Genomic DNA, 25,941 nt, shown 5'->3' on the forward strand with positions numbered 1-25,941 from the left:
GACCACCAGGCGGGAAGGACACTTTGGGCGGAACACTCGACCACCAGGCGGGGAGGACACTTTGGACGGAACACTCGACCACCAGGCGGGGAGGACACTTTGGGCGGAACACTCGACCACCAGGCGGGGAGGACACTTTGGGCGGAACACTCGACCACCAGGCGGGGAGGACACTTTGGACGGAACACTCCACTTCAGCTGAGCACTGGAACAGTACAGCAAGGTCTCAACGGTTCAACAGTGTGTGAAGCTTTGCAACTGATATACCTTCTCTCCTTTGAACAGGATCAAGGCTTCCAATAAGGGCGTGTGGAGACCACCAGGCGGGGAGGACACTTAGAGCGGGGCGCTCACGTCGGCTGAACACTGGGATAGACACAGCACAGTTTCAACGGTTCAACAGTACATGAAGCTTGCAACTGATATACCTTTCTTCTTCTGAACAGGGTAAAGGCTTCCAATAGGGCGTGTGGAGACCACCAGGCGGGGAGGACACTTAGAGCGGGATGCTCACTTCGGCTGAGCACTAGAACAGACACAGCACAGTTTCAACAGTACAGGATATATGAAGCACTCAGCATTAACAGGGCCGGGTCTTTTCAAGCCGGAAGTTGGGCGGTTGCTTTATCAAAGCCCTTCGTTAGAGACAGCGGGAGGAAGACTGTAGGAGAGGAGTGCACGGCAGACTTCTATTACTTCTCCACACACCAATTTCACTTCACAGCACAAACCGTGTAAATCTTCACTTCAGGCACTGCAATTCCACTCGCACACCGTGCATTCGGGCCAGCACTCACCCACCGGTCTTTTCTCCCACCAGATCGGATCTCGTCCTCGATCAGGGCTTGACTTTGCTCCGGGAAAGCAGAAGAATGATGCAGCGATTACCACATTCGGCAAGGAGAGGACAGAAGTTGGAGACAGATCATTAATTCACTCGGTGTAATAGTTCACTCGTGCCAAACGTTTTCCAAACTCTCCACACCACTTCAGTGTTAGTGCATATAAACAACGGATCAAATACTCATCACTTGCGTCTTTCTCACTACGGACGATATTCCTCAAGTCTTCGCTGCCAAATACTTCACTCCTTCCTTCCTCTTCCACAACTCCAATCTTCCCCACTCCACAGCCCAGCCTCAATAAAAAAGAGCAACCCGCTGACAAACACAGCATCATACGGGAGGAGAACCACCCAACAGTCTGTTTTCTCTCTGTTTTTAAAGCCTCATCTCAATAGGTGTCCCTCTCACAGCGTTCTCTATAATTGCCCCACACCTGCTGTCACTCAGGCAATCAGCCCCGCTGCCATGGCAACAGATTCACAGGGCATAGACCGGAGGTTCACTGGAAAATCCTGCAACAGTATTCACCAGGATCTTAGTCCCGTTCGGTTTGTTTTGTCACCCCGTGACAAAGGCTTTGTTTTAAGGCATTTGCACTTGTGAATATAAAATTTCCCCAAAATAAAAATATTGTTCAGTAAAAATTGAATGTGTACATCTTCCATTATTATACCAAAAGTGATGTCTTTTTTTTAGAAAATGAAGGAATCAAATAAATTGTAATTTTAAGCCACCCGTATATTTCCTCCCAAAAGACTCTATGCAAGCAGTCAAAAAACAAATGTGCTGTTGTTTCAATATCGGAATCACAGAAAGTACAACTATTGTGATCAATATTAAATCTATATCTAAGAAGCTCTAAGGATGGGTAAATATCATTAAAAACTTTAAAATGTATTTCCTTGGCTTTGGGAGGTATAGGAAAGGAAAGATACATAGTTCTTAATGTAATAATTGAGTATAGGAAAAAGTTGACTCACATTATTTCGACAAATTTGATTTGGAAAATTTTCTTGGGTTAATAAAGTTCTAATTAATTTGTTTGATAAAGTATTCATAATAAAATCCTGCCCATTTATTTTTAAAGATGGTAGATGAAGAGCTTAATTTACATAGGGCACTGTATTTCTAACCAACATACCAAAAGCCTTTGGAATACACTTTAATACCTTATCATATTGCTTGTGATCACATTGAAAATTATATTTTTAACAAAAAGTCCTGTGATTCATAAAATGAAGAAAATGAACAACAGACCAGATGCCTCTCTCCCACCAATCTCTTATAAAGAGTGACTTGTTCCTAAATAAAATATACCTGTTGTTCCAAATGTGTTGTGAGGGGAAAAAATGTGTTTATAAATCAACTTCCAGTATAAAAGAACGTGGCTATGAAATTCTGACAGTTTGAGAGGGAATTTTACCTCAACTTTAAACTAGTTTAGGATTTACTGCATTCTCGACATGTGAATCTCGCGAGAGTTTGACAGTGGGCGAGGCTTCCGGCGCTGGACGCTCACGCGAGGTAACAGAGAGAACACGATCGGTCATTATATGTGAAACACACATACACGAGCATTTCAATGTTTTCAGCAATAACACACACACACACACACACACACACACACACACACACACACACACACCTGGCATTGAAGGAGGCACTGTAGTGTGTATCAGGATTGTGTGCCACTAAATCCCGCTCTCTGAGACCGTGATATGATCCGAGCCGGAACTGCTCGTTTAAACTCTGATCTAAACACAGTTTCTGAAAGATCTCCTTTTCCTGTTAGAACGGATAATGTTAGTACAACCTTATTTTTACTCTCAGTATACATCTTTTAATGTTTATTTGTAATATTCCAAGTACTTTGGAATGGCAAAAATCAGCATAATAATAAAGATGTTGTTCCAAGGACATGTTCTGAGAATATCCAAGTGCAAATACTATAATAATGTTACAAAAATGTTGTTCTAAGAATGTTTTCTCAACGTTATGAGAACGTTCCTCAAGTAAATAAAACATAGATGTTCCAAGAACGTTTTCTCTCAACGTTATGAATTTCCCACATGAAAAAATACTATAGTATATTATAGTAAAATTACTCTAGTAAATACTATAGTGTTTTTGAACCAAACTATAGTAAAGATACTACAGTATATTATAGTATTTACTACACTTTGTTAATTTACTGTAGTATATTTCCTATATAGTAATTTTACTATAATATACTATAGTATTTTTTCATGTGGGCTAATTTGAAATGTTATGTTTCCATATTTACTGTTTCTTGCTTCGAACATTAGTTCTCTAACTCTGTAGTGTAAGCACATGTGGCAGGTCTGCTCAGTGTGTGTGTGTGTGTGTGTGTGTGTGTGTGTGTGTGTGTGTGTGTGTGTGTGTGTGTGTGTAACTGCTCGTCTCTTTCAGATGTCAGACGGGCTCCTGATGGAGGTGTGTGTGGACTCAGTGGAGTCAGCCATAAACGCAGAGAGGGGAGGTATTTCACACACTTAAAGTCTTAAATATAGTTCAATGACAACAGTAATTCATCCTCAGATTGGTAGCGCTGAACATTGCACATCTTTGAGTGTTTTGTGCAGCTGTCGTGTGTGTGTGTGTGTGTGTGTGTGTGTGTGTGTGTGTGTGTGTGTGTGTGTGTGTGTTCAGGAGCTGGTCGCATTGAGCTGTGCTGTAACCTGCTGGAGGGAGGGACGACGCCGAGCACAGGTCACCACACACACACACACACACACACACACACACACACACACACACACACATACACACACACACACACACCGTTTCTGAACTCCTGAAACTCCTCCATCTTGAGTTTTCTTCACAATATTCCTCATTTAAATAATTAATATGCAGAATAAAGGGGCCCCTGGCAGGACATTTCCCAATTTTGGGAGGATGGATGGATGAATGAAAGGAAGAAATTGATGGATGGATGGATGAATGAAAGGAAAAAATTGATGGATGGATGGACGGAAGGATGGAAGAAAGGATGTTACTGTAGACACAGGTGGTGTTGGTGCAGCTCTGTAAGGTCTGCTGGTGGTGGTGAATGTAAGGATGGATGTAAGGATGGATGGATGGATGGATGGATGGATGGATGGACGGATGGACGGATTGATGGATGGATGGATGGATGGATGTAAGGATGGATGTATGGATGGACGGATGTAAGGATGGATGGACGGATGGATGGATGGATGTAAGGATGGATGGATGGATGGATGTATGGATGGACGGATGGATGGATGTATGGATGGACGGATGGATGGATGGATGAATGGATGTTTCAGGTGGTGTTGGTGCAGCTCTGTAAGGTGGTGCTCCTGCTCCAGGTCTGCTGGTGGTGGTGAATGGATGGATGGATGGATGGATGTATGGATGGATGGACGGATGGATGGATGGATGGATGGATGGATGGACGGACGGATGTAAGGATGGATGGATGGATGGATGGATGGATGGACGGATGGTTGGATGGATGTATGGATGGATGTATGGATGGACGGATGGATGGATGGATGGATGGATGGACGGATGGATGGATGGATGGATGGATGGATGGATGTAAGGATGGATGTATGGATGGACGGATGTAAGGATGGATGGATGGATGGACGGATGTAAGGATGGATGGATGGATGGATGGATGTATGGATGGACGGATGGATGGATGGTTGTATGGATGGACGGATGTAAGGATGGATGGACGGATGGATGGATGGATGTAAGGATGGATGGATGGATGGATGTAAGGATGGATGGATGGATGTAAGGATGGATGGATGGATGGATGTAAGGATGGATGTAAGGATGGATGGATGGATGGATGTAAGGATGGATGTAAGGATGGATGTATGGATGTATGGATGGACGGATGGATGGATGGATGGATGTTTCAGGTGGTGGTGCAGCTCTGTAAGGTGGTGCTCCTGCTCCAGGTCTGCTGCTGGTGGATGGATGTGTGGGTGGATGTTTCAGGTGGTGGTGCAGCTCTGTAAGGTGGTGCTCCTGCTCCAGGTCTGCTGCTGGTGGATGTATGGATGGACGGATGGATGGATGGATGTTTCAGGTGGTGGTGCAGCTCTGTAAGGTGGTGCTCCTGCTCCAGGTCTGCTGCTGGTGGATGTATGGATGGACGGATGGATGGATGGACGGATGGATGGATGGATGTTTCAGGTGGTGGTGCAGCTCTGTAAGGTGGTGCTCCTGCTCCAGGTCTGCTGCTGGTGGATGTATGGATGGACGGATGGATGGATGGATGTTTCAGGTGGTGGTGCAGCTCTGTAAGGTGGTGCTCCTGCTCCAGGTCTGCTGCTGGTGGATGGATGGATGGACGGATGGATGGATGGATGTTTCAGGTGGTGGTGCAGCTCTGTAAGGTGGTGCTCCTGCTCCAGGTCTGCTGCTGGTGGATGTATGGATGGACGGATGGATGGATGGATGTTTCAGGTGTTGGTGCAGCTCTGTAAGGTGGTGCTCCTGCTCCAGGTCTGCTGCTGGTGGATGTATGGATGGACGGATGGATGTATGGATGGATGTTTCAGGTGGTGGTGCAGCTCTGTAAGGTGGTGCTCCTGCTCCAGGTCTGCTGCTGGTGGTGAAGGAGAAGGTGCGGATCCCGGTGTATGTGATGATCCGGCCCCGGGGTGGAGACTTCCTGTACTCCGCCTGGGAGGTGGAGGTGATGAAGAGGGACATGGAGCAGATGAAGAGGGGTGGAGCGGATGGGCTGGTGTTCGGAGCGCTGACCGGAGACGGCCGGGTGGATGTGGAGCTGTGCATGGAGCTCCTGGGTAAGCACATATTCACTGAAGGCTATTCTTGTGACATCACTTCCTGTTTGTGGCCCGTTTAGATGTCTTTGGTCCATGTGGTGTTTATATCTCGGCCCACATGTTGGGTTCAGAGGTCAGAGTTCACTCACAGAGCTCACTTTATCCCACCACGCCTGCCAAGCGCAGCCTTACTGGCTGTTCTGGTTTATTACCATGATCTTGAAGTCGATATGAAATCAAAATATTTTTTTTTAATACATCACAGTTCCTCATTACATTATATTCCAAAGGATTATAAATGTCTTTATAATCTTTAAAGGGGGGGTGAAATGCTGTTTCATGCATACTGATCTTTTGGCACTGTTAAAGACTTGGATTCCCGATGCTAAACATGGACACCGTTTCATAAGCTAAGGTGGACGTTTGATGGGAGTATTTCTTTGCCAAAATTAGTACTTCCTGTTAGTCATAAGTTTCGGAAAGTTTTTTTCGATCATGGGTCCGCTTGACGTCAACAGGGCGGAATTTCCTTGTATGGGCCGTACGGACAATTCTACCGGAAGAGCGAGCGCGCGCGCGAGAGAGAGAGAGAGAGCGTCAAAGCAATAGGCTACGCCCATCAGAGCGCTGGCTCGTACAGATGGAATTTGCTTTTCCGGATCAACAACTGAGTTGCGCAAATATTTATGTCTGTTCCCTGCATTTCGGTGCCGATTGTTTTATAAACAAGGCCCAGTTCGACGCCGGATTTTCAGATCGCCTAATACTGAAGGATGGAGCGGTCCCAACGATAAAGGTCCCAACGTTGGAACCGCAGGTTTGACTGCTTCAAATGTCTGTTTTTGCCTATGCCCATCAAGTAGCACAAACATGATCACGTATTGATCAATGGAGCATGCGATGTATAGTGTGTGTACATTTGTTTAGCTGGCCACTATATGTGTATGTTTGTGTATTGTAAAAGCACTCCAAACAACAATACACAAAGAATTGGGAAATATGTTGAACTAAATAAGCGCGCTTCTTCATTCAAATGCGCTACTATTCCATGTCTTTCTATGTAAACACTAGCCTGACGCGCAAAACCAGTCCGCTTACTACAAATCATGGCTACACAAACCACGCGTAAACACACACACACACACACACACACACACACACACACACACAAACCACGCGTAAACACACACACACACACACAAACCACGCGTAAACACACACACACACACACACACACACACACACACATACACACACACACACACATTGTAACACTCGCGCTTGACATGGTGTTCTAAATAACACAAGCCGCTAAGCATATTATATAGTTAGTGTAACTTATACCACATAGAGATGTCCTGCTCTAGTCGTTTTTTCTGCTGCTCCTGTTCAACTTCAGCCTCTGGGTCTGATTCCGGATCATAGATGTATGGCTGTATCTGATTAAAAGCCATTTTTTATGTTGAATAAAGTTTTTCCCCGCTTTTAGGGATGACGCAGCTTTCAGACGCACTCAACACAGTAACAGCGGCGCGCGCTCGACATTCTTTAGCTCCGCCCACACGATACGCCCCCAGCCGCACGGCTTTTTCCGGAAAGACTCGGAACAGCGCATCTTCCTTTTATAATTATAATAAAAATAAAGACTTTTCGGAGATATGCAGGATGCAGTGCTACTCTATAGGTACTCAAGATTGACATGAGACTGACTGAAACTGAGTGTCCCCCCCCCCTTTAATCAAAATTTGCTTCACGTTTAAAAACACTTTATAAGCAACTTTATCAGCCAGAATGGAAGGATTAATGGATCGATAGAAGGATGGATGAATGGATGAATTAATTAATTAATGAATGGGAGGATGGATGAATGTATGCATGATGAATGAATCGAAGGATGGATGGATGAATGTAAGGATGGATGGATGGATGGATGAATGAATGAATGAATGAATGAATTAATTAATGGGAGGATGGATGGATTGATGGATGGATGGATTAATGTAAGGATGGATGGATGTAAGGATGGATGGATGGGGGATGGATGGATGTAAGGATGGATGGATGTAAGGATGGATGGACGGGGAATGGATGGATGAATGAATTAATTAATTAATTAATGAATGGGAGGATGGATGGATGGATGAATGTATACATGATGAATGAATCGAAGGATGGATGGATGTAAGGATTAATGGATGGATGGATGGATGGATGGATGGATGGGGGGATGAATGTAAGGATGGGTGGATGGATGTAAGGATTGATGGATGGATGGGGGGATGAATGTAAGGATGGGTGGATGGATGTAAGGATAGATGGATGAATGTAAGGATGGATGGATGGATGGGGATGGATGGATGGATGGATGGGGTGGATGGATGGATGGGGGATGGATGGGGTGGATGGATGGATGGATGGATGGATGTAAGGATGGATGGATGGGGGATGGATGGATGGATGGGGGATGGATGGATGGATGGGGGATGGATGGATGGGTGGATGGATGGATGGATGTAAGGATGGATGGATGGGGGATGGATGTAAGGATGGGGGATGGATGGATGGGTGGATGGATGTAAGAATGGATGGATGGATGGATGGATGGATGGATGGGGGATGGGGGATGGATGGATGGGGGATGGATGGATGGGGGATGGATGGATGGAGGGATGGGTGGATGGATGGATGTAAGGATGGATGGATGGGGGATGGATGGATGGGTGGATGGATGGATGGATGTAAAGATGGATGGATGAATGGGGGATGGATGGATGGATGTAAGGATGGATGGATGGATGGGGGATGGATGGATGGATGGATGGGGTGGATGGATGGATGGATGGGGGATGGATGGATGGGGTGGATGGATGGATGGATGGATGTAAGGATGGATGGATGGGGGATGGATGGATGGGTGGATGGATGGATGGATGGGGGATGGATGGATGGATGGGTGGATGGGTGGATGGATGGATGGATGGATGGATGTAAGGATGGGGGATGGATGGATGGAGGGATGGGTGGATGGAGGGATGGATGTAAGGATGGGGGATGGATGGATGGGGGATGGATGGATGGAGGGATGGATGGATGGGGGATGGGTGGGTGGGTGTTCTGAATGGATGGATGTGTAATACCAGATTGCTTTTCTATGTTTACAGTATTGTGTAATTTGAACATATTTCCAAAGCTCTTCTAAAGTTCTAAAGTTTCTTCTTCAGCTGTAATTGATCATTTCTTTCCTTTATCCAGTGATGTCTCATGTTCTGCTCTAAAGCTAAAGTCTGAATCTGATCATATCTGGCTTTACTTCTGTCTCTCTCAGCGGCTGCTCGACCTCTGCCCGTGACCTTCCACAGAGGTGAGAGAGTGTGTGTGTGTGTGTGTGTGTGTGTGTGTGTGGGCATGTTTTCGTGAAATATCAGGACACAAATGTGTATAATGTCATGGGTATTACAAAAAGAGGGTGAAATATGAGGACGTTCCCCATGTCCTCACTTTTCAAAATGCTTATAAATCACACAGAACAAGTTTTTTTTCAAAACAAGTGAGTGAGTGAGTGAGTGAGTGAGTGAGTGAGTGAGTGAGTGAGTGAGTGAGTGAGTGAGTGAGTGAGTGAGTGAGTGAGTGAGTGAGTGAGTGAGTGAGTGAGTGTGTGTGTGTGTGTGTGTGTGTGTGTGTGTGTGTGTGTGAGTGAGAGAGTGAGTGAGTGAGTGAGTGAGTGAGTGAGTGAGTGAGTGAGTGAGTGAGTGAGTGAGTGAGTGAGTGAGTGAGTGAGTGAGTGAGTGAGTGAGTGAGTGAGTGAGTGAGTGAGTGAGTGAGTGAGTGAGTGAGTGAGTGAGTGAGTGAGTGAGTGAGTGAGTGAGTGAGTGAGTGAGTGAGTGAGTGAGTGAGTGAGTGAGTGAGTGAGTGAGTGAGTGAGTGAGTGAGTGAGTGAGTGAGTGAGTGAGTGTGTGTGTGTGTGTGTGTGTGTCTCTCTCTCTGACGTCTCTCTCTCCTTCAGCCTTTGATATGGTCCATGACCCAGTGGTGGCGTTGGAAGCTCTGGTGTCGCTGGGCTTTGAGAGGGTTCTGACCAGTGGCTGCGACAGCTCAGCGCTGGAGGGCCTGCCTGTGCTCAAACGCCTGGTGGAGCAGGTCAGAGTTCAGCTGGACTGAAGGAGTTCCGGCTCAGCCTTCAGGGCTGTAGAGCAGAGCATCTGGAGAGTGTTCACTCCCTAGGGTCCCACAGTGCAGCTCAGCCATGAAGGCCAGTCGTCTGCAGACTCAGAGACAGGATGGAGGAAGAGCACAGGAGCAGTTCTGCAGCTGAAGGCCCCATAGAGACAGAGCGTATTTAGGCCACGCCCACAGCGGGGGGGAAACAATCCAACGCTCTCCATTGACTCTGCATTGCGTGAGGCTGCCTCATTGTCATTTTGGACTTATAACAAAAAACAGAACAATGTCTAAAAGCTGATATGTGACAAAGTGTTCAGCAAACAAGCTAAACAACACAGAAATAAGTTTTTATAAGCTGTCAAAGAAACGAGAGTTTAAGGAGACAAAAGTGGATAAAGGCAGTAAAACGTGACGCTTCAGCTGAAGAATGGGGACATTTTGGGATCCTGACACTCAGTATGCCTACGTGTGCAGTAAACATTTTGTCACTGTTAAGTCAAATCTCCAAATGTCAGTTTTATATGTGATATTTCCTGTCTCTGATGACGTTCTCCTCTAGTGTGTGTAGTTCTCAGTGTAATATAACGTGTCTCAATGGCCTGAATCCACTTTTTTGTCATTAAACGCTCGTTTTTTGGGTCAACAGCTTATAAAAACGTCTGGTTTTTTGGTTCTGGGTTTTGTTTAGCTTGTTTGCTGTACACTTACATATCAGCTTTTAGACATTGTTCTGTTTTTTTGTTATAAGTCCGAAATGACAAGAAGCCGCTTCACGCAATGCAAAGTCAATGGAGACGGTTTGATTGGTTCCCCCCGGTGGGCGTGGCCTTCAGATTATGGGGCGTGGCCTTCAGATTATGGGGGTGTCGCTCTGGGGCCTCCATCATCCGGACAGAAGTTAGGAACCACCAGGACTGAGCAATCGGGGGGAGGGGCCTTAATCAGGGAGGTCAAGAACCCGATGGTCACTCTGACAGAGCTCCAGCATTTCTCCATCCATCCATCCATCCTTATATTCATCCATCCATCCATCCTTACATCCATCCATCCATCAATCCTTACATCTATCCCCCCATCCATCCATCAATCCTTACATTCATCCATCCATCCTTACATTCATCCATCCATCCATCCATCCTTACATCCATCCATCCATCAATCCTTACATCTATCCCCCCATCCATCCATCAATCCTTACATTCATCCCCCCATCCATCCATCAATCCTTACATTCATCCCCCCATCCATCCATCAATCCTTACATCCATCCCCCCATCCATCCATCAATCCTTACATTCATCCCCCCATCCATCCATCAATCCTTACATCCATCCCCCCATCCATCCATCAATCCTTACATTCATCCCCCCATCCATCCATCAATCCTTACATCCATCCCCCCATCCATCCATCAATCCTTACATTCATCCCCCCATCCATCCATCAATCCTTACATCCATCCCCCCATCCATCCATCAATCCTTACATTCATCCATCCATCAATCCTTACATCTATCCCCCCATCCATCCATCAATCCTTACATTCATCCATCCATCAATCCTTACATCTATCCCCCCATCCATCCATCAATCCTTACATTCATCCCCCCATCCATCCATCAATCCTTACATCCATCCCCCCATCCATCCATCAATCCTTACATTCATCCCCCCATCCATCCATCCATCCACCCATCCATCCTTACATTCATCCCCCCATCCATCCATCCTTACATTCATTTATCTATCCAACCACCCATCCATCCTTACATTCATCCCCCATCCATCCATCCTTACATTCATCCATCCATCCTTACATTCATCTATCCATCAATCCTTACCTCCATCCATCCATCCTTACATTCATTCATCTATCCAACCACCCATCCATCCTTACATTCATCCCCCATCCATCCATCCATCCATCCATCCTACCATCCATCCTTACATTCATCCCCCATCCATCCATCCACCCATCCATCCTACCATCCATCCTTACATTCATTCATCTATCCAACGACCCATCCATCCTTACATTCATCCCCCCATCCTTACATTCATTCATCCATCCAACCACCCATCCATCCTTACATTCATCCCCCATCCTTACATTCATTCATCCATCCATCCACCCATCCATCCTTACATTCATCCATCCATCAATCCATCAATCCTTACATTCATTCATCCACCCATCCGTCCTTACATTCATTCATCCATCCAACGACCCATCCATCCTTACATTCATCCCCCCATCCTTACATTCATTCATCCATCCATCCACCCATCCATCCTTACATTCATCCATCCATCAATCCATCCATCCTTACATTCATCCACCCATCAATCCTTACATTCATTCATCCACCCATCCGTCCTTACATTCATTCATCCATCCAACCACCCATCCATCCATCCATCCATCCACCCATCCATCCATCCATCCATCCATCCATCCATCCATCCATCCATCCATCCATCCATCCATCCATCCATCCATCCATCCATCCATCCATCCATCCATCCATCCATCCATCCATCCATCCATCCATCCATCCATCCATCCATCCATCCATCCATCCATCCATCCATCCATCCTTACATCCACTCTCTGAGGAGAGAGGAGAACCTTCCAGAAGAACAGCCATCTCTGCAGCTCTCCTCCAATCAGGCCTGTGTGGGGGGGCGTGGCCAGACGGCACACGCCTCCTGAAGGACTCAGACCATGAGAAACGAAATTCTCTGGTTTGATGAAACAAAGATTGAACTCTTTGGCCTGAATGGAGGAACCCAGGCATTCCCTGGCTAATCCCATCCCTACAGTGATCATGGTGGGGGCAGCATCATGATGGGGGGGTGTTCTTCAGCGGCAGGAACTGGGAGAGCAGTCAGGATCAGGGAAAGCTCCATCCTTGATGAAGACCTGCTCCAGAGCGCTCTGGACCTGGACTGAGGCGAAGGTTCATCTTCCACCAGAACAACGACCCGAAGCACAGCCAAGATAACAAAGCAGTGTCTACGGGACGACTCTGGGAATGTCCTTGAGTGGCCCAGCCAGAGCCCAGACCCGATTGAGCATCTCTGGAGATCGGAAAATGGCCGACGCTCCCCATCCGACCTGATGGAGCTTGTGTAACGGATAAATAAGGCAGGATACAATAGCAAGTAAAAGCTCGTTTATTGAGACAGAAGATCGCAGGTAGAAACCAGAAGGCCACTGGAATCACTCGATGATATGGCAGAAGATCGCAGGTAGACACCAGAAAGCCACAAGGATCAGAGCGGTGCGTTGGCAGATGGTCCGGGCAGCACAGGGACGCTGCAGACAACCCAGCGTGGTGACGACGGTGAACACGGTGATGGTGGAACTCCAGGGTGCACACGGAACACAGGAAACAGGCAACGCAGGAACACAACGGGCACAGGCGGGAGAACACACGAGACATCCAAACAAACGCTCTGACAAAGACAAAGAGAACACAGAGAGACTAAATAGGGTGCGCTGATGATCTGCAGCTGGAGCGCTGATCAGCTGCGACAGGTGAAATGATCATCAGCCAACCAGCGGCTCCGCCCCATACAAAAACACACATACACACACACACAAGAATGAGATGGTGAATTCATGAACCGTGACAGTACCCCTCCCCCTAGGAGCGCCTCCTGACGCTCCCAGGAGAACCTACCTGCTGATTGTAATTATCAATAAGGGAGTGGTCCAGAATGTCCCTAGCAGGAACCCAACTTCTCTCCTCCGGACCGTAACCTTCCCAGTCCACCAGATACTGGAATCCGCGTCCCCTCCGTCTCGAGTCCAGAATACGATTAACCGAATACGTTGGTTCCCCATCTACGAGACGCGGCGGTGGGGGAACCGGGACTGGCGGATTAAGACGGGAATGAAAAACTGGCTTTAATTTGGAAACATGAAAGGCGGGGTGAATTCTCCTGTACGCTGGAGGAAGTTTGAGGCTGACTGTCACCGGACTAATGATCTTGGTGACAGTGAACGGGCCGATAAATTTGGGAGCAAGTTTATTAGACACGGAGCGGAGCGGAATGTTCTTGGTAGAAAGCCACACTTTTTGACCCACGACGTATACGGGAGGCTTCGACCGGTGGCGATCGGCTTTAGCCTTGGTACGCGCCCCCACCTGGAGCAGAGTCTCACGGGCTCTGGTCCATGTGCGGTGGCACCTCTGGGCAAAGGCGTGAGCGGAGGGGACCACAACTTCGGAATCCAGACTCTGAAAAATAGGTGGCTGGTAACCTAGACTACACTCAAAAGGGGAAAGGCCCGTGGATGACACTGGTAAACGCGTTGTGAGCGTACTCCACCATAGAGAGTTGTTGGCTCCAGGATGAAGGATTCTTGGATACCAAACATCGCAACATTCTCTCCAGATCTTGATTGGCTCGCTCAGTTTGACCATTGCTCTGGGGGTGGTAACCCGAAGACAGACTGACCGTCGCCCCTAGTAATCTACAAAACTCTCTCCAAAATTTGGATACAAATTGGGAACCTCTGTCGGAGACCACGTCCATCGGGAGGCCATGTAACCGAAAGACGTGGTCTATAACAGACACCGCTGTCTCCTTGGCTGAAGGTAATTTGGGCAAGGGAATAAAATGTGCTGCCTTCGAGAACCGGTCCACTACGGTTAAAACAACCGTCATGCCATTAGAGGGCGGGAGGGCGGTGACAAAATCTAGCGCAATGTGGGACCAGGGTCTCGAAGGAATAGCCAGCGGCTGAAGTAACCCATCAGGAGGTCGATTAGACGTCTTACCAACAGCACAAATTGAGCAAGCCAGGACGAAACTGCGAATGTCGCGAGCCATACATGGCCACCAGAATCGTTGCTTTATTAAACTGCAAGTACGGTTTACTCCTGGATGGCAAGCGATATTGGAACAGTGACCCCATTTAATGACTTCGGATCTCAACTTCTCCGGTACAAATAATCGACTCGGTGGGCAGCCGGGCGGAGGCGTTACCCCTTCTAAGGCCAATTTGACCTTCGATTCGACCTCCCATGTGAGTGTAGAGATAACTATCTTCTCTGGCAAAATGCACTCGGGAGTAACCGGGCGTTCGGAAGGATCAAAAATTCGAGATAAGGAATCGGGTTTGATGTTTTTGGACCCGGGGCGGTACGAGAGAGAAAAGTCAAAACGTCCGAAAAAAAGTGCCCACCGAGCCTACCTGGAGTTAAGTCTTTTGGCAGATCTAATATATTCGAGGTTCTTATGGTCCGTCCATACTATAAAAGGTACCCCCGACCCTTCTAACCAATGACGCCACTCCTCCAAGGCCAACTTAACTGCCAACAATTCTCTGTTACCAATGTCATAGTTACGTTCGGCAGGTGTCAAACGGTGGGACAAAAACGCGCAAGGATGCATCTTATCATCCGAAGCAGAGCGTTGGGAAAGGACCGCACCTACCCCCACCTCTGACGCATCGACCTCTACCACGAACTGACGTGCTGGATCAGGGGCTACTAAGATGGGAGCCGAAACAAAGCGGCTTTTGAGGTTGGTGAATACAGCCTCAGCTGTATCGGACCACCTGAACGTCACCCTGGGAGAGGTCAAGGCAGTCAGAGGCGCGGCTAGCTGGCTGAAGTTGCGAATAAAACGCCGATAGAAGTTGGCGAATCCCAGAAACCTCTGTAGGGCCTTACGGGAATCTGGACTTGGCCACTCTACCACAGCCTTAACCCTGTCGGGATCCATACGCACCCCCTCGGATGAAACGATGTATCCTAGGAAAGGAACAGACTGTGCATGAAACGCGCATTTCTCCGCCTTGACAAAAAGGCCATTCTCTAGCAACCTCTGAAGCACTCGTCTGACGTGTTGAACATGTTCCTGGAGAGACGAAGAAAAAATCAATATGTCATCCAGGTAAACATATATGAACTGGTCCACCATGTCTCTCAACACATCATTGACGAGTGCCTGGAAGACCGCTGGGGAGTTGGATAGCCCGAACGGCATCACCAAATATTCAAAATGGCCCCTGGGGGTATTAAATGCGGTTTTCCATTCATCCCCCTCCCTGATGCGAACCAAATGATAAGCGTTACGTAAATCCAATTTTGTGAAAACGGATGCAGCCTCTCAAGGCTGAAGACATCAACGGTAAAGGATAGGTATTCTTGACCGTGATGTTATTCAGCCCTCTGTAATCAATGCAAGGTCGCAGAGAACCATCCTTCTTCCCCACAAAAAAGAACCCCGCCCCCGCTGGAGAAGAGGAAGGACGGATGAATTTGGAAGCTAGAGAATCAGAAATATATTTCTCCATGACCTCCCTCTCAGGAACAGAAAGAGAGTAAAGCTTGCCTCTAGGCGGAGACTTACCTGGGAGTAAATCTATAGCACAGTCATAGGGACGATGCGGAGGAAGAGAAGCAGCGCGGGACTTACTGAACACTTCCTTCAGGTCGAGGTACTCAGAGGGCACGTTAGACAAATTCACCATCTCCTTCTGAAAAACAGGACGAGACACAGACGAACAGGCAGATACAAGACAAGACTGATAACATCTTTCACTCCACGAAGAAACAGTGTGATGTCCCCAGTCGACCCTAGGATTGTGTTGGACCAGCCAGAGGTGACCGAGGACAACAGGAGCCAGAGGGGAGTCCAGGAGCAGGAAGGAAATATGTTCAGTGTGGTTGCCAGAAGTGATGAGTGTCAGTGGTCTGGTGGTGAGCGTGATGGGTGGTAATTCCTGGCCGTTGAGTGCATTGACGGATAATGTGTCCTTGAGTGGGATGATGGGAATACCAAGTGTGTGAGCCAAAGTCAAGTCCATAAAATTACCTTCCGCCCCCGAATCCAGAAGTGCTTGACAGGGGTGAGACCGGGCTGTCCACAGCAGTCTTACCGGAAGGAGAGTTGAGGATGAGGTCTTATCCACGGAGATCCCGCCCGACAGTAGCCTTCCCTTTACCGCCGGTCTTGGTCTTTTACTGGACAGTTGTTCAGGAAGTGGCCCCCTCTGCCACAATAAAGGCAAAGACCAAGGGATCTCCGTCTCTCTCTCTCCTCCCGGGAAAGCCGAGCACGACCCACCTGCATGGGCTCGGGATCGATGTTGGGACTGACCGCATCACCTCCGCTAGCCTGAGGACCTTCGACACCTCCAGACTGGAAAAACGTCTTGGACCGTCGTTCCAGCCGACTCAGGCGTGCGTCCACCCGTAGTGCTAGATCAATAAGTCCGTCGAGTCTCTCCGGTAGATCTAATGAAAATATCTCCTTCTGGATGCGGTCAGCCAGCCCATGCAGGAACATGTCCCACTGTGCCTCCTTGTTCCAGTGGCACTCGGCAGCTAGGGTTCCGAACTCGATGGAGTAGTCCGAGACCGAGCGGTTACACTGACGAAGGTCAGCGAGTTGGCGAGCTGCTTCCTTGCCAGCCACCGCCCGGTCAAACACCCGCTTCATCTCCTCAGATAGTGCCTGGAACGAGGAGCAGCATCGATGTTGGTTCTCCCACACCGCCGTTCCCCATAGCGCAGCTCGTCCTGATAGTAGTGTGAGAACGAAAGCCACCTTTGACTCCTCTGTGCTGAACGCAAGCGGTTGGAGAGCAAAAAACATGGAACATTTGGTTAGGAATGCTCTACAATAGTTTGTCTCACCAGCGTAACTCTCCGGAGTGGGTAATCGTGGTTCGTGCTGGCGGTTGATGGTAGATGGTGTGGGGGGAATCGGCGGTGGGCTGGGCACAGCGGGACTGACGAGTTGTTGTATTCGTTGGGTCAGCTCGGACACCTGTGCTACCAATACCTGCACCGCTCGTCCTGTGACAGCCAGATTTTCCTCCTGTTGGTCCATTCTGGAACTGCTGTGAGTTAGGTACTCGTTGAGATCAGATGAACTTGCTGTATCCATTCTGGTCAGAGCGTTCTGTAATGGATAAATAAGGCCGGATACAATAGCAAGTAAAAGCTTGTTTATTGAGACAGAAGATCGCAGGTAGACACCAGAAAGCCACAAGGATCAGAGCGGTGCGTTGGCAGATGGTCCGGGCAGCACAGGGACGCTGCAGACAACCCAGCGTGGTGACGACGGTGAACACGGTGATGGTGGAACTCCAGGGTGCACACGGAACACAGGAAACAGGCAACGCAGGAACACAACGGGCACAGGCGGGAGAACACACGAGACATCCAAACAAACGCTCTGACAAAGACAAAGAGAACACAGAGAGACTAAATAGGGTGCGCTGATGATCTGCAGCTGATCAGCTGCGACAGGTGAAATGATCATCAGCCAACCAGCGGCTCCGCCCCATACAAACACACACACACACACAAGAATGAGATGGTGAATTCATGAACCGTGACAGCTTGAGAGGTCCTTTGAAGAAGAACGGGAGAAACTGCCCAAACATAGCTTTAGCATCAAACTCAAAAACACCTGAGGCTGTGATCGGAGCCAAAGAAGCTTCAACAAAGTGTTGAGCAAAGGCTGTGAATACATGCGAGTGTTGTGATTTTTTATTTTTAATAAATTTGCAAAGATTTCATATAAACTTCTTCAACGTTGTCATTATTGGGTATTGTTTGTAGAATTGAGGAAAAAGGCTGCAACACAACCAAATGTGGAAAAAGTGAAGCGCTGTGAAGACTCTCCAGATGCACTGCAGGTTAAAAACTCAAAGCTTTGACCGCCTCAATGACATTTACCGCAAGTCAGATCAGTTAGAAAAGAACATCCTGAAGGAATGAATGAGGCTCAGGTTTGGAAACGTTCTAATTGAATTGTGCCAATGGTGCATATTTTGGCAGTTGTTATGAATTGATATTCTTGACAAATTGTTCCAGCTATAATGCATTTTCTCTCTCTTCACTCCAACAGGCAAAAGGCAGAATAGCAATAATGCCAGGTATGTCTGAACTCTGCAGTGCTCCTCGTGTAATGTGATGACACCTGTAGTGGTTCTCATGATGTGTGTGTGTGTGTGTGTGTGTGTGTGTGTGTGTGTGTGTGTGTGTGTGTGTGTGTGTGTGTGTGTGTGTGTGTGTGTGTGTGTGTGTGTGTGTGTGTGTGTGTGTGTGTGTGTGTGTGTGTGTGTGTGTGTGTGTGTGTCTGCAGGCGGTGGGATCACCGAGAGGAATCTTCAGAGGATTCTGGAAGGCTCCGGCTCTCAGGAGTTCCACTGTTCTGCTCGCTCCAGCAAGGACTCCAGCATGAAGTTCAGGTGTGTTCAACAGGTGGAGCTGATGTTCTCCACTGCTCTTATAGGACAGCGCTTCTCAACTCTTGTGACTCTCATTGTCCATAACTTTCAAACAGGGCCGGCCCGTGGCAAAGGCGGAATAGGCAAATGCTAGGGGTGCCACTTATAGGGGCGCCAAAATGTATTACTGGTACTATTTTATTCATATTAATTCGAAATATTACCAAATAAAGCGCAAAAAAAAAACTTAACTAAGTCCGCGCATCTTCCCGGTCCGCCTCATCAATCTCCCCTCGCCGAGCTACTTGAAGAAATATAACGCTCGCAATCAGTTTAACATTGGGAAAATCATTTTGCCTCTCGCCACATCCAACGCAGACAGGATTGCTTTCATTTTTTAGGGTGCTTGGCCGCTCGCTCCAGGTGTAGACACCGTGAAAGTTGCCTGATTATTTATGACGGATGGCCGAATTGTAGTGTCTAAAAGACAGAAGCCCTCTGATGCAGAGAAGATAAGGGATACACTTAGGGCTGGGCGATTTTTCCCCCTAAAAAAATCTGTGATTTTTTTTTTATAAAAAACTCGATTTACGATTCGATTAGATTTTTTTTTTCCCGCCCCCCATTTAAAACAAAATAATTGCAAACTGTACATATATTTTAAAAATATATATTTATTATATTTAATTAAAGTGCATCAATATAAAATTGCAACGGCAAACCCTTTATCTAACTGAAAAGTCACGGTGCAGTGTGCAACAAAGATTGTTAAACATCCAAATTATTTATACTGTATTTGGGTTGAGCTAATAAACAACAAAAAATCCTGAGGTAACTCTTAGTTAATTGAACATGTAAACAGTAACACCATTCGCCATAAAAAATGTATTTGCATTTTAAACATTCTTTGCAAGGAAAATGAGCCTATCAACAACAGCAGGCTTGAGGCAATCTCGGTTGTTGAAGAGTTGTTTGCTTTGCAAACGGGGAGCTAGCACTAACGCCACTAGAGTGGTTTTCTTTTCGAAGAAGGCAACACTTCTCCCACTCAGCCGCATGTCTTCGCTTTAAATGCTGAAACAGATTTGTCGTACTGCTGCCAGCAACAACAGCCTTAAGACATAGTTTGCATCGAGGTGTTGTCTGTTCCTCATCAGATGCCGTAAATCCAAACCAATTCCACACGACTAAAGTCGAAGAACATTTTTTTGGAAGGAGCTGCTCTCTTTCGCCGGCTGTTTCTGCCATGTTGTTTGTGTATGCATGCGCTGCCCTCTGGAGAGGGGGGGGGCAGAGGGCTGCGCCGCCTGTTGAGTGTGCTACGGAAACCCTGAAGGAAGATTTGGCGAATGCAAAATGTATGTATTGCGCTATACTGCAGAGGGGGAGAAAAAAATTCTAAAAAAAATCGATTTTTTGAAAATATGAATCGATTTGACCTACCAACTCGATTTTTAAATCAAATTGATTTTTTTCCCAGCCCTAGATACACTGCTCTTCTTACTTAGTGTTTTTGTCTTGTTTCTAGTCTAAATATCAAAAAATTCTTAAATCAAGATGCATTTACTAGATAAGTACAAAGACAGAAGATATTTTTTCTTGTTTTCTTGAAAATTCAAAATGAAGTGAGTTTTTGCTTAAAACCAGTGTTAATTTTGACAGCATATTTTGATTTAGTTTTAGTCCTAGTCTTTTGACTAAAATGCCATTTAGTTTTAGTCATATTTTAGTCACCTGAATTGTTTTTAGTTTTAGTCTAGTTTTAGTCGACTAAATCTGCACTTTTGCTATTTGTGTTTAGGCTGTAATGTGGCATAGGTGCTATTTTTGTATAGTTTAACTATCATCAGGCTTTTAAAAAATAATTATAATAATAATATCATGAACATAATGACGGGGTAGAATTGACTGGACATCATATACAACAACAACAATAAAAAATATAAAAAACATCAATGCATTACAAAAATAAAACAGTAGCAGTGTTTCCACAACTTACACTGATAACATGTAGTGCTAAACCTTGATACAAGGGCCACCTAGTAAAATCTTGCCTAGGACAGCAACTTGGTCAGGGCCGGCCCTGCATTCAAAGGCCCTAGTTTTGTTTCCAGACTTAGTCCAACTCCTCAAAAACTCCTTATTTCTGACTTTTCCAGGTCTTGAATTCACAACTTTAAACTTACACCATCTCATATACAGTGGGGCAAAAAAAGTATTTAGTCAGCCACCAATTGTGCAAGTTCTCCCACTTAAAAAAATGAGAGAGGCCTGTAATTTTCATCATAGGTACACTTCAACTATGAGAGACAGAATGAGAAAAAAATCGTGCTTTGGGGCTGTTTTTCTGCAAAGGGACCAGGACGACTGATCCATGTAAAGGAAAGAATGAATGGGGCCTTGAGTAAAAAACCTCCTTCCATCAGCAAGGGCATTGAAGATGAAACATGGCTGGGTCTTTCAGCATGACTATGATCCCCCAACACACCGCCCGGCCAACGAAGGAGTGGCTTCGTAAGAAGCATTTCAAGGTACTGGAGTGGCCTAGCCAGTCTCCAGATCTCAACCCCGAAGTGTACCTATGATGAAAATTACAGGCCTCTCATCTTTTGAAGTGGGAGAACTTGCCTGAATGACTAAATACTTTATTGCCCCACTGTATCCAGGTTTTCCAAGACCGTGGGAACTGTTGTTGAGAGGTTGAATTATCTTGAGTTTGAGTTGTTTGCACTTATTTTAAAGCCTGTTTTGTAAGGACTTTTTTTGTTTCTGTAGGAATAGTAACGTCAGTATGGGAGGCGCTCTGTCCGTACCCGAATATGCCGTGAAAGTGGCTGACGTGACTAAAGTACGGACACTGAACGCCATCGCGAAGAACACACTCTAGGATCCGTGGGGAATCCTTCAAGCACTCCTGTACAGTGACACAAGAGGGAAACTCATGGGCTCCTTCAATGAGGATATTCCTGAGGAACTGCTCAGTGTTCGATGTCAAGATCTGCAGAACTGTGCTTTGCTTTTGACATTGTGATGATTTGCAGGTGTGAAATAAAATCTCCCCATACTTTTGATCCTCTTTGAAAATTGAACTTTTCTTGCAGTCGTGATGATGATGATGATGATGTTGTCACAGTGACCTGTGATAGCTCTGGACACTATAAATCATTTTTTTCATTGTTTAACTTTTTTGGTTGTTATCTAGAAAATATCGACTACAAACTTTACACAGGTGTGCGAACATAACTAGATGTGAATTATATCAGACCAGATTAAGGGTGTGTTCACAGTTGGCAGGTTTGGTTGGATTAAAACCAGGGCTTAAAAACGGGAAAAAATATCAATGGGTTCACTCCGAGCAGAATCGATATTATAGCGTTTCCGTTTTTGCGTTCCTCAATAAACATTACTGTTCCGAAAACGGTTTGATATGAAAAAATACCGGTTAATAACGTTATTTTAATTTAGCCTATACAAATATGTATAAATTGACTTATTTTTCACTCAATAATAATAATACGCATGGTAATTAAACTTGAATATTTATTTCATAACATTTTTAAAACCACTACAGAAATATATAATTACAAAGCATAAACAGCGGGACAAATATTGACCTGTTTTAATGGAGCGTTAGAAAATCTAAAGTGGCCTCTTATGCCTAATTCTTTTCAGAAGAGAGATAACATTCTTTGTACATAACTTTTTTTCAACACGACTTGTTTTAAAAATCGCATGAATAAAGAATAAACTGGATAACCAGTGCTCTTTTAATGCACCGTCAACTGGTTATTTCAAAGCAAACACTGCGCAACACGTCCTTGCATCCCATAATCAAATTCAGTCAGCTAATAAAGCTTGATCATTTAATGCAATATAACATACTATTTTATACGAAGCATCAACCGTCTATATAGAAAACATTGAGCTGTCCTGTATTGGCAATCTGAAAGACTATAGGAAAAATGTTTGACAGATGCTAGTAGCCTACTTGGATAGGTTTAAACGAAATCCATAAACTAGCCTAAATCAGTCTATTTGAGCTTAAAGTCCGCACTGCTTATTTAAACGTTCGAAAAGAATGTCCTCCAATACCTGCGCTTTCATTGATGACCTCAGCGGGGAGAGAAATGTCCTTGAGGCGTGAAAATGCGTGCTCACACTGACGGTAGATTCATAGATGATGCTGCGCGGGCATTTCACTCACGCTTGATCCGTCACATCACATGCTGGACTACTCTATTCATGATTGGTCACTGCCAAATTAAAATATTAAAGAGAACGATAAAATAACCTTATTAACCGGTTAATGGTCATTTCAAATTAACGTTTCTGTTCAGAACGATTCAAATTGATTTTGATTTCGTTTTCGTTTTTGTTCCTCTTAAAATTACATTCGTTTCCGGTTTTTGTTTTCGTTCCTTGAACCGGTTCAGAGCCCTGATTATAACAAACTCTGGTACGATTCCTCTGTTAGTGCGTTTCATCCAAACTGAACAAGCGGACGAGACCCACCTTTTCAGCTTCCAAACGAACTCTGGTAGGGTTCGACTGAAATGTGAACGCAACTAGACATCTAAACTAATGTCTCAAGATGTGACCCTAAAATGGATACTGGCAGTGTCCGAAATCACAGAAGTACATGAGTATGTACTTATTTTGAATAAGTAATTACTTCACTACCGCTAAGAAGTATGCTCTATATAGTATGAGTGTGTGTGGTATGAATGTAATCTGTACTACATTCTCCATGTTGTCATTATCATATGATCTACCAGCATCAGTTGCGTCGCTTCACTGCCATTCACAAATCCTCTCCCATGGGATAGTAAACAGTCATCTGGGTACACTTTGTCTACTTTTTTATGAGTACTATGAATTCTGACATACTAATTTTCACATACTGTTTTTCGCATGCTATTTCCTGCGTTTATTGTCAGATCTTTTTAACTGATTTATTATTAGGCATATACAAAAAAATACACATGAATATAACAACAGATGAATAAAATCTGGATTTCTCACAAGTTGTGTGTTTTTCTGGGCAAGTCGGAGTGAACTAAAGCTTTAATAGTGTCATAAACGCGCAGTCGAGTGTCTTTGTAGAGAGCTGGGGTCTCCGGTTCGGCATTTGACTGCCCTATTCCTGTTGTGGATGTTCCCTTCAGCGATTCCAGATTCCCATGCAGATTGACCCATGGTCTGTGTCTCTGATGCCATGCTGATAGACACTTGGTATCTTCATGTCTGGTAAAAGCCAACGCCCGTCAGTAGGATCGAGGTTATTGACGGGTGGCATTGCATTTTGCAAATCGTCAGTGACCTTTTTACCAGCCAGATTGCATTGGGCCAGTTCAACTTTTGATGGTCAAGTCCTTCTGGATAACAGAGATGAGGGGAATTTTATTGACTGATTGCTGGTTGTAAAACTCAAGATTCCCGTCATTTCCCTCCCTCAACCCATCTCCGTTAATGCCCTTTGTGGTCAACTATTGCCCTCCATCACTCTTTCTACTGGTCCTGTAAGTCTTACTGTTCCTGGTAGTCACACTGAAGAAATCTTTTTTTTTTCTCATTGGCACCCTTGGCTCACTCCTCATAATCCCCTTATAAATTGGTGTACTAATTCAGTGTCTACATGGAGTGTAAATGGTAGGTGTCTGGTGTCCGCGTGTTGCCCTGTCTTGTTCTGTGTTGCAGAATGAGGACATAGTCCTGTCTACCATGCCTGAGTACCATGACCTGAAGGGAGTGCTCAGTCTCGCCATAGATTTACTACCAGCTATGTTTCCACCTAAAGGCAGATTTTATTAGCTCTCCGCTGTTGAGAGGGAGGCCATGGATAGGTACATCTCTGATTCTTTAGCAGCCAAACTCATTCGTTCTTCTTCTGCAGGGGCAGGATTCTTCTTTATGGAAAAGAAGGACGGTTCATTATGTCCTTGCATCAACTATCGGGGTCTGAATGATATCACATTTACCCATTGTCGTTGATGTCATTGGCCTTTTTCATGTTCCTGTTTCAAGTTGGATCTTCGCAACACTTCCCATCCTGTCTGTATTAGGGAGGGTGATGAGTGAAAGAGATTGTGAATATCTGGTGATGCCGTTTGAGTTAGCCAATGCCGTTTGGGCAGGGGTGGTAAAAGTACTCAAAAGTTATACTCGAGTAAAAGTATATGTACCTAAATATAAAATGACTCCAGTAAAAGTAGAAAGTCCTCCATTCAAACATCACTTGAGTAAATGTACTAAAGTATCCGATTTAAAACGTACTCAAGTACCGAAAGTAAATATTCAAATTAACTCTAAATGTCAATAATTAAGCAGATCAATTGTTTTGGGAGTGATATGCAATGCTTTAATTGAACAAATGATAAGATTAGATACTGCAATTAAGAATTTGTTGAACTTGCAATAGAAATGTTCCATAACATTAGCTGCATCAAACAGAAGATGTGCAAGACACTTAACTAATTCACAATTAATTCAAAAGCCAGAACCACAATGACATATTACTTAAAGGGTTAGTTCACCCAAAAATTAAAATTCTGTCATTAATGACTGACCCTCATGTGGTTGGACACCCGTCAGACCTCCGTTCATCTTCAGAACAGAAATGAAGATATTTTAGTGTAAATCTGATGCTCTGAAAGGCCTCCATTGGCACAATGCACTTTACACTCTCAAGACCCTTAAAAGACACTAAAGACTAAAGTTACAAAGTCCATCTCACTACAGCGGCTCTACAATAACTTTATAAATCGGCGATAATAGTTTTTGTGCGCACGATTTCAAAACACAGCATCATGAAGCTTCGAAGCGTTATGAATCAGTGAGTCGATTCAGCGGTTTGAATCGCCAAATTTCAGCAGTTTGGTGGTTTGACACACGATCTGAATCATCATTCGGCTCAGTGATTCATAACGCTTCGAAG

General features: G+C 45.4%; 1 protein-coding gene across 4 annotated transcripts; it reads left to right on the forward strand.

Annotated features, from left to right (window-relative positions):
- Positions 1–2,335: 2,335 nt before the first annotated feature.
- Positions 2,336–24,027, forward strand: cutc (cutC copper transporter homolog (E. coli)). Of its 4 annotated transcripts, none has more exons than XM_079842021.1 (9): positions 2,336–2,647; positions 3,276–3,345; positions 3,516–3,575; positions 5,453–5,662; positions 8,970–9,005; positions 9,648–9,781; positions 18,686–18,713; positions 18,923–19,028; positions 21,783–24,027. In XM_079842021.1, exons 1-9 carry the CDS (start codon positions 2,564–2,566, stop codon positions 21,892–21,894), a joined length of 840 nt encoding a protein of 279 aa, XP_079698147.1. In that variant the 5' UTR covers positions 2,336–2,563; the 3' UTR covers positions 21,895–24,027. The 4 variants fall into 4 exon arrangements, with proteins under 4 accessions (XP_079698147.1, XP_079698149.1, XP_079698148.1 ...); XM_079842023.1 differs by having other exon boundaries at positions 2,336–2,369; XM_079842022.1 differs by lacking the exon at positions 3,516–3,575 and having other exon boundaries at positions 21,783–24,021.
- Positions 24,028–25,941: the final 1,914 nt, after the last annotated feature.

Source organism: Gobio gobio, assembly GCF_949357685.1.
Source record: "Gobio gobio genome assembly, chromosome: 18".
Classification (NCBI taxonomy): domain Eukaryota; kingdom Metazoa; phylum Chordata; class Actinopteri; order Cypriniformes; family Gobionidae; genus Gobio; species Gobio gobio.